Source organism: Anoplopoma fimbria, chromosome 5 (genome assembly GCF_027596085.1).
Source record: "Anoplopoma fimbria isolate UVic2021 breed Golden Eagle Sablefish chromosome 5, Afim_UVic_2022, whole genome shotgun sequence".
In the NCBI taxonomy this organism is placed as follows: Eukaryota; Metazoa; Chordata; class Actinopteri; order Perciformes; family Anoplopomatidae; genus Anoplopoma; species Anoplopoma fimbria.
Window position 1 is genome coordinate 1227604 of NC_072453.1, and position 16516 is coordinate 1244119.

Below are 16516 nucleotides of genomic sequence, written 5' to 3' on the forward strand. Positions count from 1 at the left end.
TTAAATTTTGAAATATATATCTGTAGTATGAACACCATTTTAAAGTAAGAGACAGACAATTCTTGTGACATAAAATAAATGCTTTATCATATATAGTGCAGTCTTTTACACCTCTTAAGCTAAACTACCACTTTCTTCTGTCCTAAATTAAAGATCCAGTAGGTATTGTATACTGAACAAAATGTGCAGAGCAAATTCAATAATACTGTATGGTTTCATTTCCAAAATAAAATAACTTGTCAGGCCAAATATACAGGCCATTAAATCTTAATATACATACAAGTTGAGAGAAAAATAAATGACATTATTAGCTAAATCAGCTGCCTTCTTCTTCCACCGACTCATCACAGTGCTTTTTCAAAAATAATACTGGCTTTCTGTTTTTGTTCTTGTCATTTCTTGAACACGGAATAAAGTAACGACACATAAGCAGAGCAGCGCAAACGGAACAGCATGAAGGCAAAACATAAGAATTGTACTGTGATAACACCAATGACGTGAATATGGCTGAATTAACTGTTGGTAAGGCTTCACAATGAGGATTTATGCGGTTGGGTTTGGGTCAGACAAGCAAACGTGTCCTTCATCTCATATGAACTGATGTTGAGGAGTGGACGGTCAGTGCTGGAAGACAAGAGGAGGAGAGGTCAATAGTTTATGGACATAATGGCTCATTAATCCATTCTTAAGGGAATGTTAAAACTAATTTAGTCATCTAGCCAGGAAACACTACCTTTGATATCTATTTATGTCTTTGGTCTCAGAGCAGCTCGTCTTCTAAGACATCATCGACGCTTCCTGAGATTGAAGCAGCTTCTGATGTACAAAGAGAAACACTCCAGTTAATGTTCATTCAACAATCATACCAACGACAATTCAACTGGACTTAGAAGGTCGGCAGAGAATAACACAAGTAATGACTTTTAGATGAGGAGTAACTTGAGACACAAAGGCCCTCCAAGTTTACTGAAAATGTAATAACTACTAATAGGGCTGAATATTGAACTTAAAAGAAATACTTCACTCCTAAAATGACCATTTGTATATCAAGTACTCACCCTGTGTTAAAAAAAACGTGTTGTGTTACATTTTTTAAAATCTGTGCAAGAAAAACAAAGTTTGCCTCACGACTTCAATTTAAAATGGGGTGAGTAATTGAAATACAGATTATTAGTTATTATTACATTGTACCAATTGAAATGTATCAATGTCGGGGTGTCGGAGGGTAGAAATTCACAATATGCTAGGGATCCCACGTTTGACAGATTATGGCCTACATAAATATTGTATTTAGAGAGGTATACTTTTGATACATAATCCAGCTGTTACTTCATATACAGGGCCCGGTGTTTGAGCACCAGTGTCACCTGTGAGGAATTAATTGAAAAAACCTCTGGATTAGTATGGAGTGTGAAAGAGATATCCATGCCTACTTATGCATTTAGTTCCAGCAGAATTCACCACAAGCATGTGAACTAAGGATTTCTAATTCAACATTTACCCGCATCATTATAATTTGCTGTAAATGGGCATAGGTTAATGCTGAAATCTGACACCTGTCCTGTCGTCTAAATTGATATGACAAGCGCGTACCAACTCAAACTGTCTGAAAATCAGATTGAAGAGTATACAAAACCATGTTGTTATTTCATATAGACTATTTCTTTACTGAAGTAACCAACGAACCTGCCATATCGTGATATATATCGTTATCATAGACTGTGTATAAGAAGTGGACGTAGTCATCTTGACATTGGTTTGTGTACTGCCGCTTTGAAGCCTCGAGTTCAGCGATTTTGCTGTCGCCATCTTGGATTACAGCCATTGTCATGTTGTTTTTTCGCAGCCAATGAACAGAAGTTATTGGAAAACATATATTTGGAATGCGGAGGAGTGAGGTAGAGATGCCAGATACTGCTCTGGTAGCAAAAGCGACCTGTCAATCACAGTAAGCCCGCCCTAAAGCATACCCTGCCTTATTGTCTATTTGACTCTAAATGGACCATAATTTCCTAAATGAACATCATGCTGTGTTGAAGAAGACTTGAAACTGGATATTGAGACCATAAACTCATGTTTACAATGTTTACTGAGGGAATAAATCAAGTGAGAAGTAGAGTAATTTTCTCATAGACTTCTATACAATCTGACTTTGTTTTGCAAATAAAATTTGCCCCCTGGTGGTCAGAAGGCAGAATGCAAGTTTAAATATACTTCCGCATTGGATTCATTCTACAGAACTGGAGGTTGCCGCCTGATTGTTTTTGATATATGAAATTACCCATAACTGGATAGAAGATTATGGCCATATCACCCAGCCGGAGGACAGACGTACTTAGAGCTGCCTGCTTGTAACCGGATCACCCCTGACGCATGTTAATGCAAGGTCTGAACGGGGGCTTGTGGTTCTGTCTGGACATTTCAACATTTCTTTCTCGGTGTTTCCTTCATCACTACTTCCTTCTAAGGGTTGTCTTCAATTCTCTTATCACTGGTTGACTCCCAAATGCACGAAGAACCCACGAAATATTAAGTGAAGGAGGTAAATGGATGTTACTGTACTCACCCGATAAGCTGATGCAGGAGAGACTTAGCTCCGATGATGCTCCTATCACGTCGTCCTATAGGAGGACAAGAAACGAAGATGTAAGTGTTCGATAAAAAAAAAAAAAAAAAACAGTGTGTTGCAGCGACAGTATTGAGTCGGCTAAGGGCAAAATCAGTCCAGAAGTTCAGTTGATTGTGCTGTAAGGTGTTAGAATACCTCAACGTGTCACAATGAGCCATCTGATTTTAACATCAACCTCCAGAATTCCCCGATTTCTTCCAGCACATATTTGACTTTGTGACAGCGACTGGATATAGAAGACACTTCATGATGGTCATCTTATTTCAGAATGCAGGACAGACTGAATTTTCTTTATAAAAAATACATTTTCTTTCTCTTAGGACTGTCCTTCTGTCGGTCCACCACTTTGGTCTAGTATGAAATGCCTAACTATCGGATGGATTGCCATTTTATTGGGTTCACACGCACGATTCATGGTCCCCTCAGGCTGAACTGTATTCAATTTTGGTGATTCTCTGACTTTTCATCTAGCGCCAAATTTTCATTTTGTTGTAGTCCCATGAATCGAGGGAAGTACCGGAATTAAACAAGTCGCCATTGTCTCCCTACAATACATGCATGTTTGACTACAGGCTGCCCTGATGACCGCTAAGTAAACACTTTGCGTAGTGACAGCAGCTGTGTCCTATTAAAAGCTTTTCATTTTACTTCAATCAATTCTAAATACATACTCGCCTTTGTTCATTATCAATGCCAATCAATTACGTAAGTTACCACAAGCAACTACTGACGAATTTGGCTGAAAGTCATAAGTCAACACGGTGAGCAGACACAGAGTCATTACGATGTGTTGCCACAGTAACGGCGCCAGCGCTACAAAGATTTGTTTGTTTATCACCAAATACCTGCAAAACTTATGACATTCCATAATGAGATAAAGCTTTCACTCGGTTCATCTCAATGCATAAAGTAATGAACTAAAATATTTATTAACATCATCAACTACTTCCTTTTGCCTTTGTTCCAGTCAAATATAGTGGTAAATTGCATAAAAACACATTAGTCATTTTAACTATTTATTATAAACTGATTAGAGCTATTGTTAGGAAGTTTAACTAATCAAAATTCCCTCTCTAATATCTATTGTATATTGCTGTGAAAACATCCAATTTAAACATCTGGATTTATTTATCTTTCTCACAAATCATAATTTTAGGAGATTACATTTGAACACATCTGGATAACGTTTTAATTTACTTTCGTCCAATACTATATTTATACTTAATGGTGCTTGAGCCCACCACAGTGTAACTAAATGGAACCCCCCAAGGCACTGGTCTGTACTGTATAAACAGCAGCTGTTGCTGTCAACGCTACTTACTGGCCTGCCCATTTCAACACAGATTTGTTGTTCACATGTGTCATTATAATTAATAATAATAATTAAGCCTTTATTAGTCCCACAATGGGGAAATTCAGTTCTCTGCATTTGACCCATCCCGGAGGAGCAGTGGGCTGCAATGAAGCGTCCAGGGAGCAATTTTGGGGTTAGGTGTCACGCTCAAGGACACCTCGATTGTTGCCTGTGTAGGGGTTCGAACAACCGACCTTGTGGTTGCAGGTCAAGCGCTCTACCTCATGTGCCACAGCCGCCCCAAATTATTATTATTATCAGACTAACATTTAATTTCTGTAACGGTAGATCTGTTGATTACTTTTTTCTAATTAATCAATGTATCGTTCAATCCATAAAATGTCCACTGAAAGTTCTTGGAGCTTAATGTGAAGTAAAAATGTGTTTGATGCTTTGTTGCCAAATAATCTTCTGTTAACTGACTGATCGACTAATCTCTTCAACGCTACAACAGACTGCAAACATTGAAGAAAACAAATTCTTCCTATTATTATTATTATTATTATTATTATTATTATTATTATATTTCCTGGTTTCAATATAAATAATAGTTGTTCCTTTAGTGTCACTTAAATCTAGATAAATTCCTGTTTTCACTCTTACAAGAATGACAATCTGGTTTAAAGATATTAAACAGGGGCGGGAAATACCGGCCTTTAGATAAAAACCTTCTGTCACCAGTGTTAATGAGGCCAATAAAAAAATCCAGTGTGTTCAGTGAATCACCAGCATCCTCTGTAGACAGCCAAGATTGCCGCCCTCGGTCCTCCCGTTCACCACTTCCTGGTAGCTGACAGCATGGCCCAGCCGCACCAGCTCCTCGCCGATATCTACGGTCTGAGAGGGACAGTTGTTTGTTACAAGATGTGTGCAAAGAGACGGCAGACAAACACAGATAATGACACAGAATGACAAAAACAAAAAACACCCAGCTGACCTCGCCATCACTGTTGTCGTAGAGCTTGACGCTGGGCCAGGAGGAGACGTCAGAGTGAGAGTAGCTGCAGAGTTTGGCCTGCAGGGGTCTCCAGCAGGCGCAGGACGTCAGCTGCTCAAACTCATCCAGAGCTGCCTCAGTCCACTCCTCTCCTAACAAACAGGGAGGACAATTTATAAAAATGCTAAATAATTGAAATTAAACAGGAAAAAAAACAACAATAAATTGTCATTTCAGAATATTGCTAAAACATTTTTCATCCTTTTCCTAGTTACAAAACTGCCTGACAAAGTTTTGAAGAAGAGGGCTTTACCTTTTGGTCTCACTCCGGCTAAGTTGCACTCAATAGCTTGGAATGGTAAGCTGAGGAAGTCACTCCTGAAATATTAATGCAGGAAAAGCAATTAACAACTTGGCTAGGGCTGAGCATTCAACTGAAATATCTTCTTTTTTTTTTTTTTAAATCGCTATATGGCCTTCAGCGATATTCAAATCGCGGAATCCACAGTATTTGTCACAGTTCTTCCTCCATACTGTCAGTAGCTCCATACTCCCTGTCACTCTGTCTCACTCACCTAATTGGCTCACTCTGTTCACCTGCCTGTCACTCTCTCTCAGTTCACTCCGGCCACTCCCAGTTCCACTTCCAGCTCACAGCCCAGCCCTCTCTCTCTCACCACACTCTCCCTCACTCACCTAATCAGCCTCATGCAGTGCACCTGTCTGCCACGCCCACCTCATCAGCACAATCACTCTCACCTGCTCACTCTGCTGCACCTACACCCTGCAGTATTTAAACCCCAGTCAGTCACACACTTGCTGCCAGATCGTTCGTTGCATTTATGTCAGACCTTCCAGCAATTTCCTTTGGACTGATTTCCTGTTGCCGACCCTGCCTGTCTGGACTTCCCTGCCTTGCCTGTGCCCCGGTCAACGACTCAGCCTTCTGTCCCCAACCACCGGATTCCCCTACCTTGCCTTTGCCTCGGTTAGCCGCCTTAGCCTTCTGTCCCCGACCACGAGTTTAGCCTCCGCTTCCTCTGGTTTCCGTCTGCCTGATCCCCTGCCTGTTTCCCAATGTGAGTCTGACCCTGCCTGCCTGTCTGTCTGCTGTGTGCTCAGCTTTAAATAAAGCTCCAGAACTTTATCTGTCTCCTGGTCGTACTGCTTTTGGGTCCACACCACATCCGTGACAGTATTTGTAAAAGACAAAATGTGTGTCCACATACCAATTAAAATTAAATAATGAGGGCTGCAGAGATGTCCCAGCCCACACATAATCATCAACTCAGACTTATGAAAATGTATTTTTTTTGGTAAAACAAGCCCTATAACATTGTTTCTAGTTTTGCTCATTGTCATCAAACACATCAATTATAGCCGTTACATACATTCGTAATTAAGAGAAAGCGTATGCAGTGAAGGTATTACTGTAATCTACAGACTTTTTTTTTTTTCTCTTACCTCATACGACAGAGGCTGTCTCTGTGCAGCTCCCCGTTGTCCCCAAAGTCAACATAATAAAGGTCCACCAGTCCGGAGCCCAGCACTCCCAGCACTCTGGCCCTGTTCCATGTGCCGTGGTCGTGGTAGGGGGCGGCCACGATGTCTCCCACCACGATGGTCTCCACCCTCTGCTCCTGGAGAAGAGGAGCTGACTTGTTAGTTCTAAAACAACAATGTGTTTTTACTTTGATGGAACCATGTTTATGGGACACTTTGAGCCTTAATAGTACTCTCAAAATGTATTGTACAACATGAATATATATTGCTTTTATCTGGGAGATATTTATGATAGTTTCTGAACTACAGTTCCCATAATTTGGGGGCTTTAGGGGGTGTTATCAGGAAGTATAATGTTGGAGTCAGTGAGTAAGCTGTGAGCCACAACATGAGCCCTGTTAGCTAGCTATTAGCAGTTCCTGTTGGCAATGTACCAGTGGCGCTCTGATTAATCGGCCATCGATCGTTATCGGACAATATTGGTTCTAAATAGTTGAAACGTTGGTGCTATAAAGGCTGAGCAGATGAAACATCGATTCTGCATTGAAACGTATTCAGTATTCGTTTGCCTGCTTTCTGGCCTGCTCTTTAATTCTTCAGTTTTTACGCTTGTCTGATCAAATTCTTTTTTTATGACAAAGTCTAACAAGAAAAACAAACTGATAATCTATTTAAAAAAAAAAGATATGGGCCTAAATATACTATATAATTTAGCCTCGGATTCTGATAAAAGATGAAATATGTATACCATGCTTGCCAACCCTTTGAAAACACACAATGGTTATAATATGGAATGAAAATAAAGCCCTCCAGGCACAATTTCAATTAAATTAAAATAGGCTAACATTTTATTTCCACAGATCTTTCAAATAATTTATCTTGAGCTCATTGTGTCCCTCCCTTTGTGTGCGGCAAGCAGAAGAGGAAACTGTTTTCAGACCACAGTCAAAATGCTGTTTTTTTTAAAAAGGATTAAAGCCAACAAATAAGGATTGAAGCATAATATTTCTTTAGAGAAAAGCATATTGTGAATTTTGGTAATGGCTGCCCCGCCGCAACCGGTGTAACACAAGAGCAGAGCGATGCGGAGCTGCAGAATGTAAAGTTAATGGGGCGAACAGTGTAGAGTGAATAGACATGCAAAAATGTCTATTTAGAATCCAAATAACCGAACGTTATGATTGTGATATTACAGGATTTATGGACATTAATTAAAAATAATGAAATGCTTGGATAGTATAAGTCACACTGAATGCATCAAGTCTGTGTGGTCCAATTTTACTGAGTTACAAGTTGAAGAAAGAGTATGATTTTTTTTTAACGCAAATTGCAGTAATGATGCACTAAGGGTTGTTAAATGACTGTTAGTGCCTCCATGAGCTGTGTGTCACAGCCACTTCTTCAGCTAATAGTGCTAACTGTGTTGGTAAGCGGGCAAAACCAGCAGACCAGGCTAGAGTAAATGCCTTTCAGCTCACACTCAATGGAGATGCCTCAGAGTTTCTGTTATTTAATGGATGTAAAAAAAAAAAAAAAAAAAAAAACTCAAGAGAAAAGACAGTTGTCCTTACGGCGGGGTTGCCACTGTTGTAGAAGCGGTTCATCTCCTCTGTCAGCTTGTCCAGCTGAAGGGACCGAACCCCAAGGATCTGGATCCAAAAGTGGTTTGGGTTCTCCGATGCAGAAACATAAACCTCTAGATGTTCATCGGGCTGGAAGCTCAGGTCTGGGCTGGGAACTGGACAACAGAGAGGAGAAAAACATATCTTTGTATGATATGACCTGTGTTCAAGGACAGATTTCAGTGAGGCAGTTGCAGTTTGGATCGTCTCTTCGAGATTCGATTATAGAGAAAGCAAACTCACTTTCAAACTTGGAAATTTCAGAGAGAGAGTCTGCAGAGAGACTCTCCTCCTCCTCCTCCTCCTCCTCCTCCTTATTGGCTGTGTTTGTGATTTTCAGCTCCTCGATCTTGTCAAAAAAAGTTTCATGTTCTCCTGCGGTCCCGTTGGCATGGATAAGCCCATTCTGCTCTTTCTGGGAGTAGGGACCGTTGTTGTTCAAGCCCACTGAGGCTTCTGTCTCTGTGCCGTCTGGCCTCTGATTCACAGCTGTATGGCCGCGTTTCTGCCGCAAAGCAGATGACTGCGAGATCTTCGTCCTCACCATCGTGTCCTCTCTGACTTTTTCTAGAATCAGCTCCTGATAACAGATAGTAAAAGAAAGTAGGAGTTAAATTTATGTTATTACAAGTGGACTGACCTCATGGGTGAATCCCACTCACCTTGGCCTGTTCCACCTCCTGTCTGGTCCCTGCTATTGTCACGTGGCCCTTAGCCCCGGGACCGTGCGTCTTCTCTTTGGAACAAGCTACTTTGGCCCCCGTGGTCCTGGTGATCAGTTTTAAACTCTCTCCACCGCGGCCTGCAACACAGACACAGACACACAGAGGTTTAGTCAAACAGTACATTCGACATAAACCAATTCCATATTTTTCTTCCTGACTAAAGAAATCCCAATTGCAGAGCCAAACAAACAATTGATTGGCTCCTTGGAGCAGAGTTGGCATCCCTTAAAAAGGAAACAATGAGTTAAAAGGAGCTAAAAAGCTTGGTAGGGCAGAGGTTAACTGCAGAGTTGGGTGATAATTCTCAGTTTGATCTTCTCTACATGTAAAAGTTACATCTTTCACAATGTCAATTGTCAATAAGTCACAAATTAAAGTGCAGCTTCTAGCATGAAAATGTTTTTTATGCTATTGGAATGAATAGGCTACCAGCAGTCAAATAAAGCAACAACAGGCTACCTATTATACGTCCGAAGGCAGTCTGGGGAACTTCCAAAGCCTCGGTCACGGGTTCACAGTCAGTGACCAGGTTCTCCAGGACACAGCGGGCCAACAAGACCTGCTCCTGAGAGCCCTGCAGCAGGAAACACACGGTCGTCTTACATCCAGGCTCCCCCGAATCCGGCAAAATCCTCACACGAGCTCCGGACTTCTCGGCCACCTGAGAGAGAAAGAGACAGCAGGAGAGCAGAGTTAGGCTGCCGGAAATGAATGACTTTCCTCTTCATATATGGAAGTCAATCGAATATTTTTTGTTCTTTATTTTTTTAGGAAATTATCCAAATTTAAGACTTTATTGTGAAATGTTTTTTCATCATTCTTCACATGTAAAGGTTGATATTATAAACCTGTCTAATTCACGATTGTATTTCATATTGGCATATTTCCCGATAACACTTTTAGCCAGTTAGTTTCAAGTTAGCTAAACAACATAATACTTCTGAATATGCTATCTAGCTACTGCTCTAAATCAAAACAGAAGTTAGACATATAAACTAACATCTAACATTTGTTTATTTAGCTTAACAAATCACAACATGCTACCTACCTAGCCGGGCAGGGTTGTGAGCTTTGTTTTATTACTGAAGATCAAAGTGAAGAGAGAGTGTTGGCGGCAGCAGTGAATGTTAGTATGTTAATTCAGAGTTATCTTGGCTGCGTTATTATGAATCCCTGTGCTCTTCTTGGCAAGACCCATCCCGTGTAGCGTTCAAGCTTTAGGATTGGCCGGGCGTCCATGCTCGCCAAGGCAACGAAACAGTGTTGATTTTGACAGCTCTGCCACATAAAGTAAGCTCCTCATTTAGGAGCTGCAACATTAAAGTGATTAATGTTAATGTAATATTCTGAAATGGGCCAAGCTAGCCTTACCCAGAACGATCTAAATGTTTGTAAATGAGATCTAGCTCATTAGCTTTCAGTAACGTTAATCAAATGGAGAGAGGGAACAAAGACGACGAGCAGAACAAAAGGATATTTGTCAACTGTCGGCTTTACTAACGAAAAAAATTGTGCAATTAAATAGTTGTACTGTGTAATGTTACTGTGTTTATGTACAGCAGCAGAATCTAGCTGGTTGATTTCATAATCAATGTGTTTTTACTTATTTAATACAGAACATTTTTGGAGAGCAATAATTCTGCAGATGAACTGACAATGGAAGTATTGATTAGTTGCAACCCTAACCCAAATAAAAACAAACCTTTGCAAAAAAATATATTATTTTAGGATAGTTATATATATATATATATATATATATATATATATACATATTTTTTCAAAATTAAAATTAAATGTTGAATTCTCTTTTAAAGCTACTTACCATGTCTAAAAACTTGGCCTGGTATCTGGATATGTTTCTATAAACTTCTACTGGAAGTGTCACCTTGGACACCTCAGTGTTGGGCTCCTGACCAGCTAAGGGCAAAATGAACACAACAGTCAGTTACAGATAAGGTCATCAGAGAATAAACACAAACTCATACTATTTTGTCACGTAGAATCAAATATACACAAATCTTGCTAGAGTAAAAATGGCACAATAACACAAAGGGCAGATACTCACTTTGGTTGGCACTGCTTATGTGGCGATAGACGATGTAGCCCACTGTGGCCCCGACAGAGAGCCCCGCAGCTAGAGCCACCATTTTGCCTGTGCTCAGGGTGTTCTTTTGACCCTCCATTACTGCGTCCATGACACGCTGTGCACCCAGCAGGATGCTCCACCTAAAAAACAAACATGACACAAGTCTCCTTCCAAACTGTGCTGAGGCTTACTGCTCAGTTTCTTTTTATGTCCAGTCCTATCAACTCCTGCCTATGAAATGTCTTTACAGAAGATCAGGCCTTTGTTATTGCTTTTGCAAAATGTGAAATGCAATCGGAATGCATTAGCTGGTGTCATGTACAGTACAATCCTGAGTGTTTTGCTGGCCTGCTGGGCAACTGTACAGTCATGCAGCACAAAGTTTAAAGCATTAGCCAGCCTGAATTCAAAACAGTAGATCAGTGTTCTCAAACAAACCCGAATTGAAGACCTCTTATAAATTTTATTTCTCTGTGGAACCCCAATTGATTAGATTTTTCTCCCATTGACATTTATGAGAAGATGAATGGTATCTAAAGTAATTAATTAATTAATTAATTATATATTTATTTATTTTGAAACTGGCTTGGTAACAGCATAACATAGATGATAGTATAAACGGGAAAGTTCACTGCTTGGGACCAGTAGTTTGACAAAAAAAACATTACACGTTTCGACTCAAGGTCCGCTTACTCACTTTTGTTTTCCATGTCCTTTCAACCATGACTGGACCTTCAGAATTTTATTTTTGTCAAACTAGATGATTAAGTTAATTCCTGACGGATGCACCAATCTGATTGCGATACCTGTGCTTTGGGTATCATCTGATATCAGAGTGAAATGAATAACTGTATGCCTCACTGCGTGGGGATCATTATGTGTAAGGCAACAACAGGCCTGACTTAGACAATGCTTTCCTTGTAAATCATAATGTAACAAAGAAACATATATAGATATAAATATCCATTAGGTAGCTGTTCTGGGGCTTTCGATCATATTTTCTAGATTATTGTTATGAGCACTTAAAGGACTTAACATCCACGTTGCTAGGGCTCAAACTTATTGATCTTTGGAAATAGCAGTTGAGAAACCATCTGCACAAAAACATCTACGGAACAGATGCTAAATGGACATTGTGGCGAGATTGTTTTCTCAACTGCATGATAATTGGCGATAGTAAAACTCGTTACGGGGCGCGATTAGGTTATATAATATAAGATCCTTTTCCACTAAAGTGAATTACAGTGAACTGTACATGATCCTTGTTATGCTGGGGACCTCCCTGAGAGGTACTAAAGGGCCCCTGGAGGGATCCCTTAACCCCATTTTGAGAACCACTGCAAGAGATTCTTATGATGTAGCCTTTTCTCAGACTACATCACTTGCCAAAAATAATTAGCTGGAAAAAAAACAAAAACGTGCACAAGCGGTCACATCCACACAATAAAGTCCCCTAAATGTTGAAACATTTAGTGTTTATAGACTGTGCATACACAAACAGCACTGCGCTTCTTATACAACGCACCAAGCCAGACTGCAGCAGCTGTGACCCTGACTTCAGGACGCAATGCACTGAAAGCTGCTGTCCCTGCTGCTGTAGCTCAGTTGGGCGACCTCCAGCCATTCCATTGATCACTTGCAGCCAATTGTTTCTGAGGCGTTTAGTGTAACCGGGCTGAAACTACAGCTCGCACACAGAGTCATGATGCACTGGAGGTGAGCCAACAGGGATGAGAGGTGAGCCGACGGAGGAGCGAGAGGGAGCACACGGCACCGTCATGCAAGATGCGTGTCTCACTGGGAGAGGAGGAGGGCTCTGGGACAGTAGTTGAGAAACACGTGGGACTTGGACACTCCAACGTCCATCTCGGAAGAATCGGTACTAAAAGATAGAAATCTTCTCCAATCCTCGGCTCTGTGTTTTTTTTGATTGTTTTTGTTTTGTTTACATCCACGTTCAAGACTACTGACAAGACAGGTAGAAGGAGAAGAAGAGTTTCAGCATTTCTAGTCACTACACGACAGCAACTGGTCAATCACATTGCACGTCATTAAGTAGGGAGACAATCGGAAAAACCATCATTAGTTCATCGGAAATGATCATAGACTAACACAATTCAGTTTTTCACTGTGGTTATATGTGCAACCCGTTAGCCTTGGCAATACGAGCAGTTTTTCTGGCTTAACATGGCAATTTCAAGTAGAGTTTATTACAGAAAGACGGGCAAACATACCAGACGACTTTTCTGAAAATGTCATGGTGTTTAATAGATTCGTCAAAAACGTAATGTCATAATCCTAAATGTCATGGTACCGCTTCCAACACGTTGCGTTTAGGAAAGAAAATCTTTGAGAGTTGATATCATTTTAAGCCCAACAGATATGAAAACGAATGGACGCTCATACGCAGTGTCTTCTGTCACGTTTTACCAAAGACGCTTTATTTGAGCACAAGCGAGGCATCTTCAGCGTCGCGTTAAATGTTGTTTTTAAAAACAGAGTTTGGCGTCACGTCTCTCGACACCATCGAAACATCACCTATGCGACCGACTAGATTGTAGATAACCTTGGCTTTTTTTTTTTTCAGCACTGTAGTGCATATTATCGTGAACCATTCATTTGTCAACACAAAGACGCAAACCAGTATAACTTTCCGTTAACCTCCACATGCACGGAATGTCGATTTCCGACGAGCTGTCACAACGACCGCAAACGCACCTCTAAGCTAGCCAAGCTAACGTTAGCTGTAGCCGCTGGCTGAGACATGCAAGCAAGTTAAACATTTGGAATAAGTTAACCAAGCGTCCTTATCACGAGCACATACCCTTGACAGTAAAGCCTTTGTATGTTGTCAAGGTCTAATGCAATTCAAAATGAACAGGAAAGACGTGTTATAATGTATGACACTTACAGACAGACACCTCGCTCCCTTTTGAATCGACCCCGTCTGCAACTTCTGTCAGGCTACAACTACACCGGAAACGATATTTACATTTACATTTAGTGTTAAAACAATATGTGTTTACCGTTAGACTAATAACAACAGAATGGTTGTAAAAAGTATGAGAAAAAGCAATATGGCTATTGCCACTAATCAGACACCGCCCGAAAATGTTTATTGCTAATGAAAATATGTCTGCCACCGAAAATACGACATTTGCGCTGAAAGGTCAACCGGAAGTGTGTCTCTTTATTCCAGTTACTTGACATTTGTGCCAGTAGATTTGATGCACTGTCCCATACACGTGCGCGGTTGGCAGCTACGACAACAGTGAATCACGCGTGGGACGTAAACCATCGGGGGGGGGTTCATGAATATTTTATGAAAATGAAATTCCAAATTATACACCTACCTCGTGTGCATATAGAACCTGTGACATTAATCATGTTTATCTGACCACCATTTGTCCGTGTATGTGTTCACACTTACTAATACCAAAAAACAATTAATACAAGTGACTGTTTGTGATTGTTATAGATAAATAGATAGATATATATAAAACAAGATTTAACTTACAATCTATAAATAATTTGTAGGGATCATAATTGCTGATCATTTTGACAAATACAATTTATGGAATATTTGTAAGGCATTCTACATGCATATATCCAATTTGGAGTTGTTTAATAACATAGTCATGTTAATACCTAAAACATTTGTGAGATTTTTTTTATTTTTAAATTAATTTTGCATTTACAGATTGTTGAATGTGTGCTCCAAACCTCAGACACACAACGATTTGAATACATGTGTGTGAGTTAAGTGCTGTCAAATGTAATACAGGGGACAAATCGTTATACACACACACAGCGGGTAAAATAAGTATTGAACACGTCACCATTTTTCTCAGTAAATCTATTTCTAAAGGTGCTATTGACATGACATTTTCACCAGATGTCGGTAACAACCCAAGTAATACATACATACAAAGAAAACAAAACAAATAAGTTCAGAAATTAAGTTATGCGTAATAAAATGGAATGACACAGGGAAAAAGTATTGAACACATGAAGAAAGGGAGGTGCAAAAAGGCATGGAAAGCCAAGACACCAGCTGAGATCTATCAGTAATTAGAAAGCAATCCTGCCCCTTGTCAGTGCAAATGAATATCAGCTGGTTCAGTCCCAACTGATGGCCTATAAAAAGGTGTCTCATTACCAAGGTGTCACACAAGAAACATCTCATGATGGGTAAAAAGCAAAGAGCGCTCTCAAGACCTTCACAACCTTATTGTTGCAAAACATACTGATGGCATTGGTTACAGAAGGATTTCTAAACTTCTGAATGTTCCAGTGAGCACTGTTGGGGCCATAAACTGGAAGTGGAAAGAACATAATTTCTCCATAAACCGGCCACGACCAGATGCTCCTCGCAAGATTTCTGACAGAGGAGTGAAAAGAATTATCAGAAGAGTTGTCCAAGAGCCAAGGACCACTTGTGGAGAGCTTCAGAAAGACCTGAACTTAGCAGGTACAATTGTTTCAAAGAAAACAATAAGTAATGCACTCAACCGCTGTGGCCTGTATGCACGCTCACCACGCAAGACTCCTTTGCTGAAGAAAAAGCATGTTGAAGCTCGTTTAAAGTTTGCTGCCCAACATTTAGACAGGCCTGTGAAATACTGGGAGAATATAGTCTGGTCAGATGAGACCAAAATTGAACTCTTTGGATGCCATAATACACACCATGTGTGGAGGTCAAATGGCACTGCACATCACCCCAAAAACACCATACCAACAGTGAAGTTTGGAGGTGGGGACATCATGGTGTGGGGCTGTTTTTCAGCATACGGCACTGGCAAACTTCATATAATTGAAGGAAGGATGAATGGAAAAATGTACCGAGACATTCTTGATAAAAATCTGCTGCCATCTACCAGGATGATGAAGATGAAACGAGGGTGGACATTTCAGCAAGACAATGATCCCAAACACACAGCCAAGGAAACTCTCAATTGGTTTCAGAGAAAGAAAATATAGCTGCTAGAATCCAATAGAAAATCTATGGAAAGAACTAAAGATCAGAGTTCATAGAAGAGGCCCACTGAACCTTCAAGATTTGAAGACAGTTTGTGTGGAAGAATGGGCCAAAATCACACCTGAGCATTTATTTACTGAGAAAAATGGTGACGTGTTCAATACTTATTTTACCTGCTTATATATATTTTAAGAATGGTAAAAATGAGTGCAGCAGAGGCCAAGATATTCTGATTGCTAGTCTCTAGTATGGGAAACACTTAAAATACATCAGCTCCTACTAGACACCCCCTAATGACACCACAGGGGTTATATTTCAAATTTTGGAAATGTTTTTAAAGGCTGAGGAGCACCCCACATGATGAGTAGCCTGAACTTCATGTGTAGAGTTGGAGTGTGTCTTGAAAAATTAATTCATGGCCAAATAAAAACTTGCCGAGCAAAACCTTATTTGATTTCAAATCAGAACCTTTTGTGTTGTGCGTGTTGTGAAAACGCATACTTGTCTGCTATTGAGACTTATTCTCCATACAAAATATAGAATTGGAAGTAAACTTGGATGAAAAATTTATTTTTCTTCAAATCCACCATGCTCATCCTCTTGTTACTTTCTATATGTAATTGTTTTGTGCAACAATATTTTAACAAATCAATCTCATAAATAAAAGTGTATTTATTAACAT

The 16516-nt window shown here is 40.1% G+C and overlaps 1 protein-coding gene across 2 annotated transcripts; it reads right to left on the reverse strand.

The window, feature by feature from the left end:
* Positions 1-82: 82 nt before the first annotated feature.
* On the reverse strand, positions 83-13983 carry tdrkh (tudor and KH domain containing). 2 transcript variants are annotated; one of them, XM_054598806.1, is made up of 14 exons: positions 13768-13983; positions 10836-10996; positions 10593-10687; positions 9230-9431; positions 8708-8847; positions 8289-8625; positions 7995-8161; positions 6385-6560; positions 5234-5298; positions 4921-5072; positions 4710-4820; positions 2567-2621; positions 734-816; positions 83-624 (listed from the first exon to the last, which is right to left on the reverse strand). In XM_054598806.1, the coding sequence occupies exons 2-13, from the start codon at positions 10963-10965 to the stop codon at positions 761-763; spliced, it is 1686 nt and encodes a 561-aa protein (XP_054454781.1). In that variant the 5' UTR covers positions 10966-10996; positions 13768-13983; the 3' UTR covers positions 83-624; positions 734-760. The 2 variants fall into 2 exon arrangements, with proteins under 2 accessions (XP_054454781.1, XP_054454782.1); XM_054598807.1 differs by lacking the exon at positions 13768-13983 and adding an exon at positions 13681-13747.
* Positions 13984-16516: the final 2533 nt, after the last annotated feature.

Excerpts from the sequence above, each read along its gene's own strand:
- tdrkh (XM_054598806.1), bottom strand. The coding sequence starts at position 10,965 with ATGGACGCAGTAATGGAGGGTCAAAAGAACACCCTGAGCACAGGCAAA. Across the intron at positions 2,622-4,709 it reads GCTGTCTACAGAGGATGCTG|GACGACGTGATAGGAGCATC; the intron begins GTGATTCACTGA and ends GTCCTCCTATAG. Across the intron at positions 817-2,566 it reads CTCCTGCATCAGCTTATCGG|AAGCTGCTTCAATCTCAGGA; the intron begins GTGAGTACAGTA and ends TTTGTACATCAG.